This window comes from Coturnix japonica, chromosome 2, assembly GCF_054131305.1.
Source record: "Coturnix japonica strain WE chromosome 2, WE-NBRP24, whole genome shotgun sequence".
Taxonomy (NCBI): domain Eukaryota; kingdom Metazoa; phylum Chordata; class Aves; order Galliformes; family Phasianidae; genus Coturnix; species Coturnix japonica.
Genome location: NC_140664.1, coordinates 139,571 through 153,747, shown reverse-complemented (window position 1 = coordinate 153,747; position 14,177 = coordinate 139,571). Strand labels below are relative to the sequence as shown.

Below are 14,177 nucleotides of genomic sequence, written 5' to 3'. Positions count from 1 at the left end.
CCCTCACCCTATAAATGACCCCGTAAGTGACACCATCCCTGACCTTATAAGTGGTCCCAACTCTGACCCTATAAGTGATCCCATCTGTGACCCCATACTGACCCCATAGGTGACCCCATAAATGACCCCATAGATGGACCCCATCCCAGACCCCATAAGGGATCCCATCCCTGACACTATAAATGACCCCATAAGTGACCCCATAAGTGACCCCATACTGACCCCATAAGTGATTCAATCCCAGATCCCAAAAGTGACCCCATAAGTGACCCCATAAGTGACCCCATAAGTGATCCCATACCCAGCCCCATAAGTGACCCCATAAGTGATCCCATACCCAGCCCCATAAGTGACCCCATATGTGACCCCATAAGTGACCCCATAAGTGATCCCATACCCAGCCCCATAAGTGACCCCATAAGTGACCCCATAAGTGATTCAATCCCAGATCCCATAAGTGACCCCATAAGTGACCCCATAAGTGACCCCATAAGTGACCCCATAATTGATCCCATACCCAGCCCCATAAGTGACCCCATAAGTGACCCCATAAGTGATCCCATACCCAGCCCCATAAGTGACCCCATATGTGACCCCATACTGACCCTATAAATGACCCCATAAGTGATCCCATACCCAGCCCCATAAGTGACCCCATATGTGACCCCATAAGTGACCCCATAAGTGACCCCATAAGTGATCCCATACCCAGCCCCATAAGTGACCCCATAAGTGACCCCATATGTGACCCCATAAGTGACCCCATAATTGATCCCATACCCAGCCCCATAAGTGACCCCATAAGTGACCCCATAAGTGATCCCATACCCAGCCCCATAAGTGACCCCATATGTGACCCCATACTGACCCCATAAATGACCCCATATGTGATCCCATCCCTGACCCTATAAATGACCGCATAAGTGACCCCATAGGTGACCCTCATCGCTGACTCCATAAGTGACCCCATAAGAGACCCCATAGGTGACCCCATAAGTGATCCCATATGTGAACCTATCCCAGACCCTATAAGTGATCCCATCACTGACCCCATACTGACCCCATAGGTGACCCCATAAGTGAGCCCATAGGTGGCCCCATAAACGACCCCATAAGTGACCCCCATTGCCGAACCCATAAGTGACCCCATAAATGACCCCATAGGTGGCCCCATAAATGACCCCATAAGTGACCCCCATTGCCGAACCCATAAGTGACCCCATAAATGACCCCATAGGTGGCCCCATAAATGACCCCATAAGTGACCCCCATTGCCGAACCCATAAGTGACCCCATAGGGGACCCTATAAGTGATCCCATCACTGGCCCCATAAATGACCCCATAGGTGACCCCATAAGCGATCCCAGCCCTGACCCTATAAGTGACCCCATACCTGACCCTACAAATGACCCCATAAGTGACCCCATAAGGGACCCTATTGCTGACCCCAAACAGACCCCATAAGTGACCCATAAGTAAACCCATACACACCTCATTAGCCACCCCATACTGACCCCGTAAGTCATCCCATAACTGACCCCAGAAATGATCCCATCCCTGTTCCATAAGTGCCCCATAAGTGCCCCATAAGCGATCCCATAAGCGATCCCATAAGCGATCCCATAAGCGATCCCATAAGCGATCCCATAACCGACTATAGGGTTCCCCTATAACCCCGCAGTCCTCCACCGGAGGACCTCAATCTCTATGGTTCCAGCCCAGTAGATCCCGTCATCCGGCCGCTCTACCCCGCCCACTTCCGGCCGCTCGTTGGTTCCGGTTCATCACTTCCGGCTCCGCGCGTGGCGGGAGGCGGTAAGGCGGTTTTGGGGGGGTCTATGGGGTCTATGGGGTCTATGGGGTCTATGGGATCTATGGGGTCTATGGGGTCTATGGGGTCTATAGGGTCTATGGGGGTCTATGGGGTCTATGGGGTCTATAGGGTCTATGGGGGTCTATGGGGTCTATGGGGTCTATAGGGTCTATGGGGGTCTATGGGGTCTATGGGGTCTATAGGGTCTATAGGGTCTATGGGGTCTATGGGGTCTATGGGGTCTGTGGGGTCTATGGGGTCTATGGGGTCTATGGGGTCTATAGGGTCTATGGGGTCTATAGGGTCTATGGGGTCTATAGGGTCTATGGGGTCTATGGGGTCTACGGGGTCTACGGGGGTCTGTGGGGTCTGTAGGGGTCTATGGAGTCTATAGGGTCTACGGGGGTCTATAGGGGTCTATGGGGTCTGTGGGGTCTGTGGGGATCTATGGGGTCTATGAGGTCTGTGGGGTCTGTGGGGTCTATGGGGTCTATGGGGATCTATGGGGACTGTAGGGGTCTATGGGGTCTATGGGGTCTATGGGGGTCTGTGGGGTCTATAGGGTCTATGGGGGTCTATGGGGTCTGTAGGGGTCTATGGGGTCTATGGGGTCTGTAGGGATCTATGGGGTCTATAGGGATCTATGGGGTTTGTGGGGGTATATGGGGTCTTTGGGGTCTGGGGGTCTATGGGGTTGGTGGGGGTCTATGGGGTCTATAGGGGTCTGTGGGGTATATGGGGTCTGTGGGGGTCTATGGGGGTCTATAGGGTCTACGGGGGTCTGTGGGGTCTATAGGGTCTATAGGGTCTATGGGGTCTGTAGGGATCTATGGGGTCTATGGGGATCTATGGGGTCTATGGGGTCTGTAGGGATCTATGGGGTCTGTGGGGGTCTATGGGGATCTATAGGGTCTATGGGGTCTGTAGGGATCTATGGGGTCTGTAGGAGTCTATGGGGTCTATGGGGATCTATGAGGTCTATGGGGTCTATAGGGGTCTATGGGGTCTATAGGGTCTATAGGGATCTATGGTGTCTGTAGGGATCTATGGGGTCTATAGGGATCTATGGGGTCTGTAGGGATCTATGGGGTCTATACGGGTCTATGGGGTCTGTGGGGGTCTATGGGGATCTATAGGGTCTATGGGGTCTGTGGGGGTCAATGGGGTCGGTGGGACTGGGGATCTATGGGGTCTAAGGGGTCTATGGGGTCTGTAGGGGTCTATAGGGTCTATGGGGTCTATAGGGGTCTATGGGGTCTTTGGGGTCTGTGGGGGTCTATGGGGTCGGTGGGACTGGGGATCTATGGGGTCTGTAGGGATCTATGGGGTCTGTAGGGGTCTATGGGGTCTGTAGGGATCTATGGGGTCTATAGGGGTCTATGGGGTCTGTAGGGATCTATGGGGTCTATAGGGATCTATGGGGTCTATAGGGGTCTATGGCATCTATAGGGATCTATGGAGTCTATGGAGTCTGTGAGACTGGGGATCTATGGGGTCTATAGAGATCTATGGGATCTATAAGGACCTATGGGGTTTAAGGGGTCTATGGGGTCTATAGGGATTTATGGGGATCTATGGGGTCTATGGAGTCTGTGGGGATCTATGGGGTCTATAGAGGTCTATGGGGTCTATAGGCATCTATGGGATCTATAGGGGTCTATGAGGTCTGTGGTGTCTATAGGGTCTATGGGGGCTGTTTGGATCTATGGGGTCAGTGGGACTTATGGGGTTTATAGGGATCTATGGGGTCTATAGGGATCTATGGGGGCTGTGGGCATCTATGGGGTTTATAGGGGTCTATGGGGTCTATAGGGGCTGTGGGGATCTATGGGAGCGGTGGGACTTATGGGTTCTGTGGTGATCTATGGGGTCTATAGGGATCTTTGGGGTCTATAGGGGTCTATGGGGTCTATGGGGTTCTATAGGGGTCTATGGGGTCTATAGAGGCTGTGCGGATCTATGGGGTCTATAGGGACCTATGGGGTCTATTGGGATCTATGGGGTCTGTGGAATCTATAGGGTCTATAGAAATCTATGGGGTCTATAGGGATTCATGGGGTCTATTGGGTCTGTGGGGATCTATAGGGTTTATAAGGATCTATGGGGTCTATAGGGGCTGTGGGGCAACCCTGGGAGGCTGGTGGGCTTTGAGACCCATAGATTCTATGGGGCCGTTCCTGGGTGCATCTATGGGGCGCTGTGGGGTGGGCATGGGGTGACCCATAGGGACCCCTTTGGGTGCTGTGGGGTGGCATTGAGACCCATAGATTCTATGGGGCCGCTCCTGGGTGATGGGGGTGCATCTATGGGGTGCTATGGGGTGGGCATGGGGTGACCCATGTCCTTTGGGTGCTATGGGGTGGCTCTGAGACCCATAGATTCTATGGGGCCGCTCCTGGGTGATGGGGGTGCATCTATGGGGTGGGGGTGGGGAGATGGGGTGACCCATGTCCTTTGGGTGCTATGGGGTGACATTGAGACCCATAGATTCTATGGGGCTGCTCCTGGGTGATGGAGGTGCATCTATGGGGCGCTGTGGGGTGGGGGATGCCATAAAGTGACCCATAGGGACCCCTTTGGGTGCTATGGGGTGGCTCTGAGGGGCCATTGAGACCCATAGATTCTATGGGGCCACCCCTGGGTCCTTATGGGTCATATAGGGTTGGGGCAGCCCCATAGAACCCCATTGTTTGCATTGACCCTTCAGTAGTGCTGCCACTGGTGTCTGGGGGCTGTAGGGTGGCTGTAGTGCCCCATAGAGACCCATAGATTCTATGGGGCCACCCCAGGGTGCTTATGGGTCATATAGGGTTGGGGCTGCCCCATAGATCCCCCCATTGACCCCCAACCTCTTGGTTTCCCTCCAGGATCGCTCCTATTGGTGCCTGGTCCTGGAGTCTGACTGTAGGGCCGCTATAGGGCAGCTATAGGGCAGCTATAGGGACCTATAGATTCTATAGGGCCACCCCTGGTACTTATGGGGCAGAGTGGGGTGATAGTAGCCCCATAGATCCCCCCATTGACCCCCAACCTCTTGGTTGCCCCCCAGGGTCGCAGCCATTGGAGTCCGACTGTAGGGCCTCTATAGCCCCGCTATAGGGCTGCTGTAGGGACCCATAGATTCTATAGGGCCACCCCTGGGTCCTTATGGGTCATATAGGGTTGGGGCAGCCCCATAGATCCCCTATTGACCCCCAACCTCTTGGTTTCCCCCCAGGATCGCAGCCATTGGTGTCCGACTGTAGGGCCTCTATAGCCCCGCTATAGGGCGGCTATAGGGCCTCTATAGGGACCTATAGATTCTATAGGGCCACCCCTGGGTACTTATGGGGCAGAGTGGGGTGATAGTAGCCCCATAGATCCCCCCATTGACCCCCAACCTCTTGGTTTCCCCCCAGGATCGCTCCTATTGGGGCCTGGTCCTGGAGTCCGACTGTAGGGCCACTATAGGGCAGCTATAGGGACCTATAGATTCTATAGGGCCACCCCTGGTACTTATGGGGCAGAGTGGGGTGATAGTAGCCCCATAGAACCCCCCATTGACCCCCAACCTCTATGTTTCCCCCCAGGATCGCAGCCATTGGTGCCTGGTCCCGGAGTCCGACTGTAGGGCTGCTATAGGGCGGCTATAGGGCCTCTATAGGGACCCGTAGATTCTATAGGGCCACCCCTGGTACTTATGGGGCAGAGTGGGGTGATAGTAGCCCCATAGATCCCCCCATTGACCCCCAACCTCTTGGTTGCCCCCCAGGATCGCAGCCATTGGAGTCCTACTGTAGGGCCTCTATAGCCCCGCTATAGGGCAGCTATAGGGACCCATAGATTCTATAGGGCCACCCCTGGGTCCTTATGGGTCATATAGGGTTGGGGCAGCCCCATAGATCCCCCCATTGACCCCCAACCTCTATGTTTCCCCCCAGGATCGCTCCCATTGGAGTCTGACTGTAGGGCCTCTATAGCCCCGCTATAGGGCGGCTATAGGGCCTCTATAGGGGCCTATAGATTCTATAGGGCCACCCCTGGGTACTTATGGGGCAGAGTGGGGTGATAGTAGCCCCATAGATCCCCCCATTGACCCCCAACCTCTTGGTTTCCCCCCAGGATCGCTCCTATTGGGGCCTGGTCCTGGAGTCCGACTGTAGAGCCGCTATAGGGCAGCTATAGGGCAGCTATAGGGACCTATAGATTCTATAGGGCCACCCCTGGTACTTATGGGGCAGAGTGGGGTGATAGTAGCCCCATAGATCCCCCCATTGACCCCCAACCTCTTGGTTGCCCCCCAGGATCGCAGCCATTGGAGTCCGACTGTAGGGCCTCTATAGCCCCGCTATAGGGCGGCTATAGGGCCTCTATAGGGACCTATAGATTCTATAGGGCCACCCCTGGGTACTTATGGGGCAGAGTGGGGTGATAGTAGCCCCATAGATCCCCCCATTGACCCCCAACCTCTATGTTTCCCCCCAGGATCGCAGCCATTGGAGTCTGACTGTAGGTCCTCTATAGGGTCGCTATTAGGCCGTTATAGGGCTGCTATAGGGACCCATAGATTCTATAGGGCCACCCCTGGGTCCTTATAGGTCATATAGGGTTGGGGGCAGCCCCATAGATCCCCACTGCATGTGTTCCAGTTCCCCATTGACCCCTAACCTCTTTCTTTCCCCCTAGGATCGCAGCCATTGGAGTCCAACTCTATGTCCTCTATAGCCCCGCTATAGGGCCTTTATAGGGTCGCTATAGGGCCGCTATAGGGCGGCTATAGGGCAGCCATGTATGCAGTGTACAAACAGGCCCACCCCCCCACGGGGCTGGAGTTCTGCCTTTACTGTCATTTCTTGGGTGGAGCCGAACGGAACCTGGTGGTGGCTGGAACCTCCCAACTCTACGTCTATAGGCTGAACCACGACGCCGAGGTGCGACCCCATAGACCCCATAGACCCCATAGACCCCATAACCACCCCATAGACACCATAACAAACCTATAGACCCCATAACCACCCCATAGACCCCATAGACCCCATAGACCCCATAACCACCCCATAGACACCATAACAAACCTATAGACCCCATAACCACCCCATAGACCCCATAACCACCCCATAGACCCCATAACCACCCCATAGACCCCATAACAAACCTATAGACCCCATAACCACCCCATAGACCCCATAACCACCCCATAGACACCATAACAAACCTATAGACCCCATAACCACCCCATAGACCCCATAACCACCCCATAGACCCCATAACCACCCCATAGACCCCATAACAAACCTATAGACCCCATAACCACCCCATAGACCCCATAACCAACCCATAGACCCCATAACAAACCTATAGACCCCATAACCACCCCATAGACCCCATAACAAACCTATAGACCCCATAACAAACCTATAGACCCCATAACCACCCCATAGACCCCATAACCAGCCCATAGACCCCATAACCACCCCATAGACCCCATAGCCAACCCATAGACCCCGTAACCACCCCATAGACCCCATAACCAACCCATAGACCCCGTAACCACCCCATAGACCCCGTAACCACCCCATAGACCCCATAACCAACCCATAGACCCCGTAACCATCCCATAGACCCCATAACCAACCCATAGACCCCATAACCAACCCATAGACACCATAACCAACCCATAGACCCCGTAACCAACCCATAGACCCATAACCACCCCATAGATCCCATAACCACCCCATAGACCCCATAACCACCCCGTAGACCCCATAACCACCCTATAGACCCAATAACCACCCCATAGACCCAATAACCACCCATAGATCCCATAACCACCCCGTAGACCCCATAACCACCCTATAGACCCAATAACCACCCCATAGACCCAATAACCACCCATAGATCCCATAACCACCCCATAGACCCCATAACCACCCCATAGACCCCATAACCACCCTATAGACCCCATAACCACTCCATAGACCTCATAACCATAGACCCCGTAACCAAACCATAGACCCCATAACCACCCCATAGACCCCATAACCACCACATAGACCCCATAACCAACCCATAGACCCCAGAACCATCCCATAGACCCCATAACCACCCCATAGAACCCATCACCACCCCATAGAACCCATAACCACCCCATAGACCCCATAACCACCACATAGACCCCATAACCAACCCATAGACCCCAGAACCATCCCATTGACCCCATCACCACCCCATAGACCCCAGAACGACCCCATAGACCCCATAGCCAACCCATAGACCGCATAACCAACCCATAGATCCCATAACCACCCCATAGACCCCATAACCAACCCATAGATCCCATAACCACCCCATAGACCCCATAGCCAACCCATAGACCCCATAACCACCCCATAGACCCCGTAACCACCCCATAGAACCCATCACCACCCCATAGAACCCATAACCACCCCATAGAACCCAGAACCACCCCATAGACCCCATAACAAACCTATAGACCCCATAACCACCCCATCGACCCCATAACCACCCCATAGACACCATAACAAACCTATAGACCCCATAACCACCCCATAGACCCCATAACCACCCCATAGACCCCAGAACAACCCCATAGACCCCATAGCCAACCCATAGACCGCATAACCAACCCATAGATCCCATAACCACCCCATAGACCCCATAGCCAACCCATAGACCCCATAACCACCCCATAGACCCCATAACCAACCCATAGAACCCATAACCACCCCATAGAACCCAGAACCACCCCATAGACCCCATAACAAACCTATAGACCCCATAACCACCCCATAGACCCCATAACCACCCCATAGACCCCATAACAAACCTATAGACCCCATAACCAACCCATAGACCCCATAACCACCCCATAGACCCCATAGCCAACCCATAGACCCCAGAACCACCCCATAGACCCCATAGCCACCCCATAGAACCCATCACCACCCCATAGAACCCATAACCACCCCATAGACCGCATAACCAACCCATAGACCCCATAACCACCCCATAGACCCCATAACCACCCCATAGACCCCATAACCAACCCATAGACCCCATAACCACCCCATAGACCCCATAACCACCCCATAGACCCCATAACCACCCCATAGACCCCATAACCACCCCATAGACCCCATAACCAACCCATAGACCCCATAACCACCCCATAGACCCCATAACCACCCCATAGACCCCATAACCAACCCATAGACCCCATAACCACCCCATAGACCCCATAACCACCCCATAGACCCCATAACCACCCCATAGACCCCATAACCACCCCATAGACACCATAATGATGGTTGTGTTGTATTGACAGAGCGGAGTCAAGGGAGATCGCAATGCAGGTATGTGGGGGGCTTGGGTGGACCCCATTGTTGTTATGGGGTCGTGCTGGTTATGGGATGGGGGTTATGGGATGACGGGGTTATGGGGTCATGGTGGTAATGGGATCATGGTTATTATAGGGTTGTGCTGGTTATGGGATGGGTGCAATGGGATGGGGGCTTATGGGGTCATGGTAGTTATGGGGTCATGGTGGTAATGGGGTCATGGGGGTTATGGGATCATGGGGGTTATGGGGTCATGGTGGTAATGGGGTCATGGTGGTTATGGGATGGTGGTAATGGGACAGTGACAAAGGGGTGTTGGCAGTGGGGTGTCCCTGTGGGGATCTATGGGGTCTATAGGGATTTATGGGGTCCATAGGGGTCTATGGGGTCTATATGGTCTATGGGGATCTATGGGGTCTATGGGGATCTATGGGGTCTATGGGGTCCATGGGGATCTATGGAGTCTATAGGGATCTATGGGGTCTGTGGGGATCTATAGGGGCTGTGGGGTCTATGGGGTCTATAAGACTCTATGGGGTCTATAGGGGTCTATAGGGGTGTATAGGGTCTGTAGGGGTCTATGGGGTCTATCGGGATCTATGGGCTCTGTGGGGTCTATAGGGTCTGTAGGGATCTATGGGGCCTATAGGGCTCTATATGGATCTATAGGGTCTACAGGTGTCTATAGGGATCTATAGGGATTTATGGAGTCTATAGGGATCTATGGGGTCTATAGGAGTCTATGGGGATTTATGGGGTCCATAGGGATCTATGGGGTCTATAGGAGTTTATGGGGATCCATGGGGTCTATAGGGATCTATGGGGATCTATGGGGTCTATAGGGATCTATGGGGTCTATAGGGGTCTATGGGGTCTATGGGGATCTATGGGGATCTATAGGGATCTATAGGGATTTATGGGGTCCATAGGGATCTATGGGGTCTATAGGAGTCTATGGGGATTTATGGGGTCCATAGGGATCTATGGGGTCTATAGGAGTCTATGGGGATTTATGGGGTCCATAGGGATCTATGGGGTCTATAGGAGTTTATGGGGATCTATGGGGTCTATAGGGATCTATGGGGATCTTTGGGGTCTATAGGGGTCTATGGGTTCTATGGGGATCTATGGGGATCTATGGGGGTCTATAGGGGTCTATGGGGTCTATAGAGGCTGTGCAGATCTATGGGGTCTATAGGGATCTATGGGGTCTGTGGGGTCTATGGGGTCTATAGGGATCTATGGGGTCTATAGGGGTCTATGGGTTCTATGGGGATCTATGGGGGTCTATAGGGGTCTATGGGGTCTATAGAGGCTGTGCAGATCTATGGGGTCTATAGGGATCTATGGGGTCTGTGGGGTCTATGGGGTCTATAGGGATCTATGTGGGCTGTGGGGTCTATTGGGGCCTATGGGATCTATAGGGGTCTGTATGGATCTATGGGGTCTATAGGGGTCTATAGGGATCTATAGGGATTTTTTGGGTCTATAGGGATCTATGTGTGGTGGTAATGGGATGGTGGTAATGGGATGGTGGTTATGGGGTCGTGATGGCCCCCTGGCCCCATATCGATGTCCCCATAGAGGGTCGGGGTCACAAGGAGAAGCTGGAGCTGGTGGTAATGGGATGGTGGTTATGGGATGATGGTTATGGGATGATGTTAATGGGGTGGTGGTTATAGGATGATGTTAATGGGATGGTGGTAATGGGATGATGTTAATGGGATGGTGGTTATGGGATGATGTTAATGGGATGGTGGTTATGGGATGATGTTAATGGGATGGTGGTAATGGGATGATGTTAATGGGGTGGTGGTAATGGGATGATGTTAATGGGGTGGTGGTAATGGGATGATGTTAATGGGATGGTGGTTATGGGATGATGTTAATGGGATGGTGGTTATGGGATGATGTTAATGGGATGGTGGTTATGGGATGATGTTAATGGGATGGTGGTTATGGGATGATGTTAATGGGATGGTGGTTATGGGATGATGTTAATGGGATGGTGGTAATGGGATGATGTTAATGGGGTGGTGGTAATGGGATGATGTTAATGGGGTGGTGGTAATGGGATGATGTTAATGGGATGGTGGTTATGGGATGATGTTAATGGGATGATGGTAATGGGATGATGTTAATGGGATGGTGGTAATGGGATGGTGGTTATGGGATGGTGGTTATGGGATGATGGTAATGGGATGATGGTAATGGGATGATTTTAATGGGATGATGTTAATGGGGTCATGGTGTTTATGGGATCATGGTGCCCCATGGCCCCATATCGATGTCCCCATAGAGGGTCGTGGTCACAAGGAGAAGCTGGAGCTGGTGGTAATGGGATGGTGGTTATGGGATGATGTTAATGGGGTGGTGGTGGCCCCATATCAATGTCCCTATAGAGGGTCGGGGCCATAAGGAGAAGCTGGAGCTGGTGGTTATGGGATGATGTTAATGGGGTCATGGTGTTTATGGGATCATGGTGACCCCATATCAATGTCCCTATAGAGGGTCGGGGCCATAAGGAGAAGCTGGAGCTGGTTGTAATGGGGTGGTGGTTATGGGATGGTGGTTATGGGGTGGTTATGGGGTCATGTTGTTAATGGGATGATGTTAATGGGGTCATGGTGTTTATGGGATCATGGTGACCCCATATCGATGTCCCTATAGAGGGTCGGGGCCATAAGGAGAAGCTGGAGCTGGTTGTAATGGGGTGGTGGTTATGGGATGGTGGTTATGGGGTGGTTATGGGGTCATGTTGTTAATGGGACGATGTTAATGGGGTCATGGTGTTTATGGGATCATGGTGACCCCATATCGATGTCCCTATAGAGGGTCGTGGCCATAAGGAGAAGCTGGAGCTGGTGGCCTCGTTCTCGTTGTTCGGGAACGTGATGTCCATGGCCAGCGTCCAGCTGGCGGGAGCAAAAAGGGACGCGCTGCTGCTCAGCTTCAAGGACGCCAAGGTGGGATATGGGGGATATGTATGGGGTGGGATATGGGGTGGGATATGGGGTATGGGGTGGGATATGGGGTCAGATATGGGATATGGGGTGGGATATGGGGATATGGGATATGGGGATATGGGGGATATGGGGCATATGGGGGATATGGGGATATGGTGATATGGGGTGGGATATGGGGTGGGATGGGGGGATATGGGGTGGGGGATGGGGATGGGATGGGATGGGATGGGATGGGATGGGGATGGGATGGGATGGGATGGGATGGGATGGGATGGGATGGGATGGGATGGGGATGGGATGGGATGGGATGGGATGGGATGGGATGGGATGGGATGGGATGGGATGGGATGGGATGGGATGGGGATGGGATGGGATGGGATGGGATGGGATGGGATGGGATGGGATGGGATGGGGATGGGATGGGATGGGATTGGGATGGGGATGGGATGGGATGGGATGGGGATGGGATGGGATGGGGATAGGGATGGGATGGGATGGGGATAGGGATGGGATGGGATGGGGATGGGATGGGATGGGATGGGATGGGATGGATGGGATGGGATGGGATGGGGATGGGATGGGATGGGATGAGGATGGGATGGGATGAGGATGGGATGGGATGGGATGGGATGGGGATGGGGATGGAGACGTAATGGGGACAGGGATGGGGATGGGATGGAGTGGGATGGGGATGGGGTGGGATGGGGATGGGGTGGGATGAGGTTGGTCAGGGATATAGGGTGGGGATGGGATGGGGATATGGACGGGGGTATGATGGGGATGAGGATGGGGACGGGGACAGGGACAGGAATGGGATGGTGATGGGGAATGAGGGCAGATATGGGGATGGGGATTGGATGGGGGTGGGATGAGATGAGGGTTGATACAGGGTTGGGCTGGGGTCTCATGTCCCCTCCCCACCACGTTCTCCCCATTACAGCTGTCGGTGGTGGAGTACGACCCCGGCACCCACGACCTGAAGACGCTCTCTCTGCACTACTTTGAGGAGCCGGAGCTGCGGGTGGGTGCGGGGCTGGGTCTAACCATTAAGTGTGGGGGGGATTTGGGCCTCCCCATGACCCCCCGTCCTCATTCTGACCCCATAAACAGGACGGCTTCGTGCAGAACGTGCACATCCCCAAAGTGCGGGTGGACCCCGACGGGCGCTGCGCTGTGATGCTCATCTACGGCACCCGGCTCGTGGTGCTGCCCTTCAGACGGGACTCATTGGCCGACGAGCACGAGGGGCTGGTGGGAGAGGGGTGAGTGGGTCAATGTGGTGTGGGGCTGACCTCAGGTGGACAACGGGAGGCCCTACATGGCCAACATGGGGGTCTATGGGGCTGACGTGGAGCTTGGTGCCGTCAGCTTGACCCATCTGGGGCTCAATGGGGTCTGGTGTGGCCAACGTGGGTCTCAGTGAGGTCAGCTGGACCCATCTGGGGCTCAATGGGGCCAGTGTGGCCAACATGGAGCTCAGTGGGGTCGGCTGGACCCATCTGGGTCTCAATGGGGCCAACGTGGCCTGGTGTGGCCAACATTGAGCTCAATGGGGTCAACTGGACCCATCTGGGGCTCAACGTGGCCAGTGTGGCTTAGGGTGGCCAACATTGAGCTCAGTGGGGTCAACTGGACCCATCTGGGGCTCAATGGGGCTCAATGGGGCCAGTGTGGCCAACATGGAGCTCAGTGGGGTCAACTGGACCCATCTGGGGCTCAACGTGGCCAGTGTGGCCAACATGGAGCTCAATGGGGTCAACTGGACCCACCTGGGGCTCAATGGGGCCAGTGTGGCCAACACGGAGCTCAGTGGGGTCAACTGGAACAATCTGTGGTCCAACATGGCCATCATATGCCCTGGTGTGGTCAACATGGGTCTCAGTGGGGTCAACTGGACCCACCTGGGGCTCAATGGGGCCAGTGTGGCCAACATGGAGCTCAATGGGGTCAAGTGGACCCATCTGGGGCTCAATGGGGCCAACGTGGACTGGTGTGGCCAACATTGAGCTCAATGGGGTCAACTGGACCCATCTGGGGCTCAACGTGGCCAGTGTGGCTTA

General features: G+C 54.1%; 1 protein-coding gene across 7 annotated transcripts in view; it reads left to right on the top strand.

The window, feature by feature from the left end:
• Positions 1 to 1,710: 1,710 nt before the first annotated feature.
• CPSF1 (cleavage and polyadenylation specific factor 1) overlaps positions 1,711 to 14,177 on the top strand; it is a 147,247-nt gene continuing 134,780 nt past the window's right edge. For all 7 annotated transcript variants that reach the window (XM_085536825.1, XM_085536826.1, XM_085536830.1 and 4 more), the window contains exons 1-6: positions 1,711 to 1,816; positions 6,480 to 6,724; positions 9,139 to 9,166; positions 11,984 to 12,117; positions 13,058 to 13,138; positions 13,228 to 13,379. In XM_085536825.1, the coding sequence (XP_085392951.1) occupies positions 6,581 to 6,724; positions 9,139 to 9,166; positions 11,984 to 12,117; positions 13,058 to 13,138; positions 13,228 to 13,379 (539 nt within the window). In that variant the 5' untranslated portion in view covers positions 1,711 to 1,816; positions 6,480 to 6,580. The remainder of the gene's footprint in view (positions 1,817 to 6,479; positions 6,725 to 9,138; positions 9,167 to 11,983; positions 12,118 to 13,057; positions 13,139 to 13,227; positions 13,380 to 14,177) is intronic.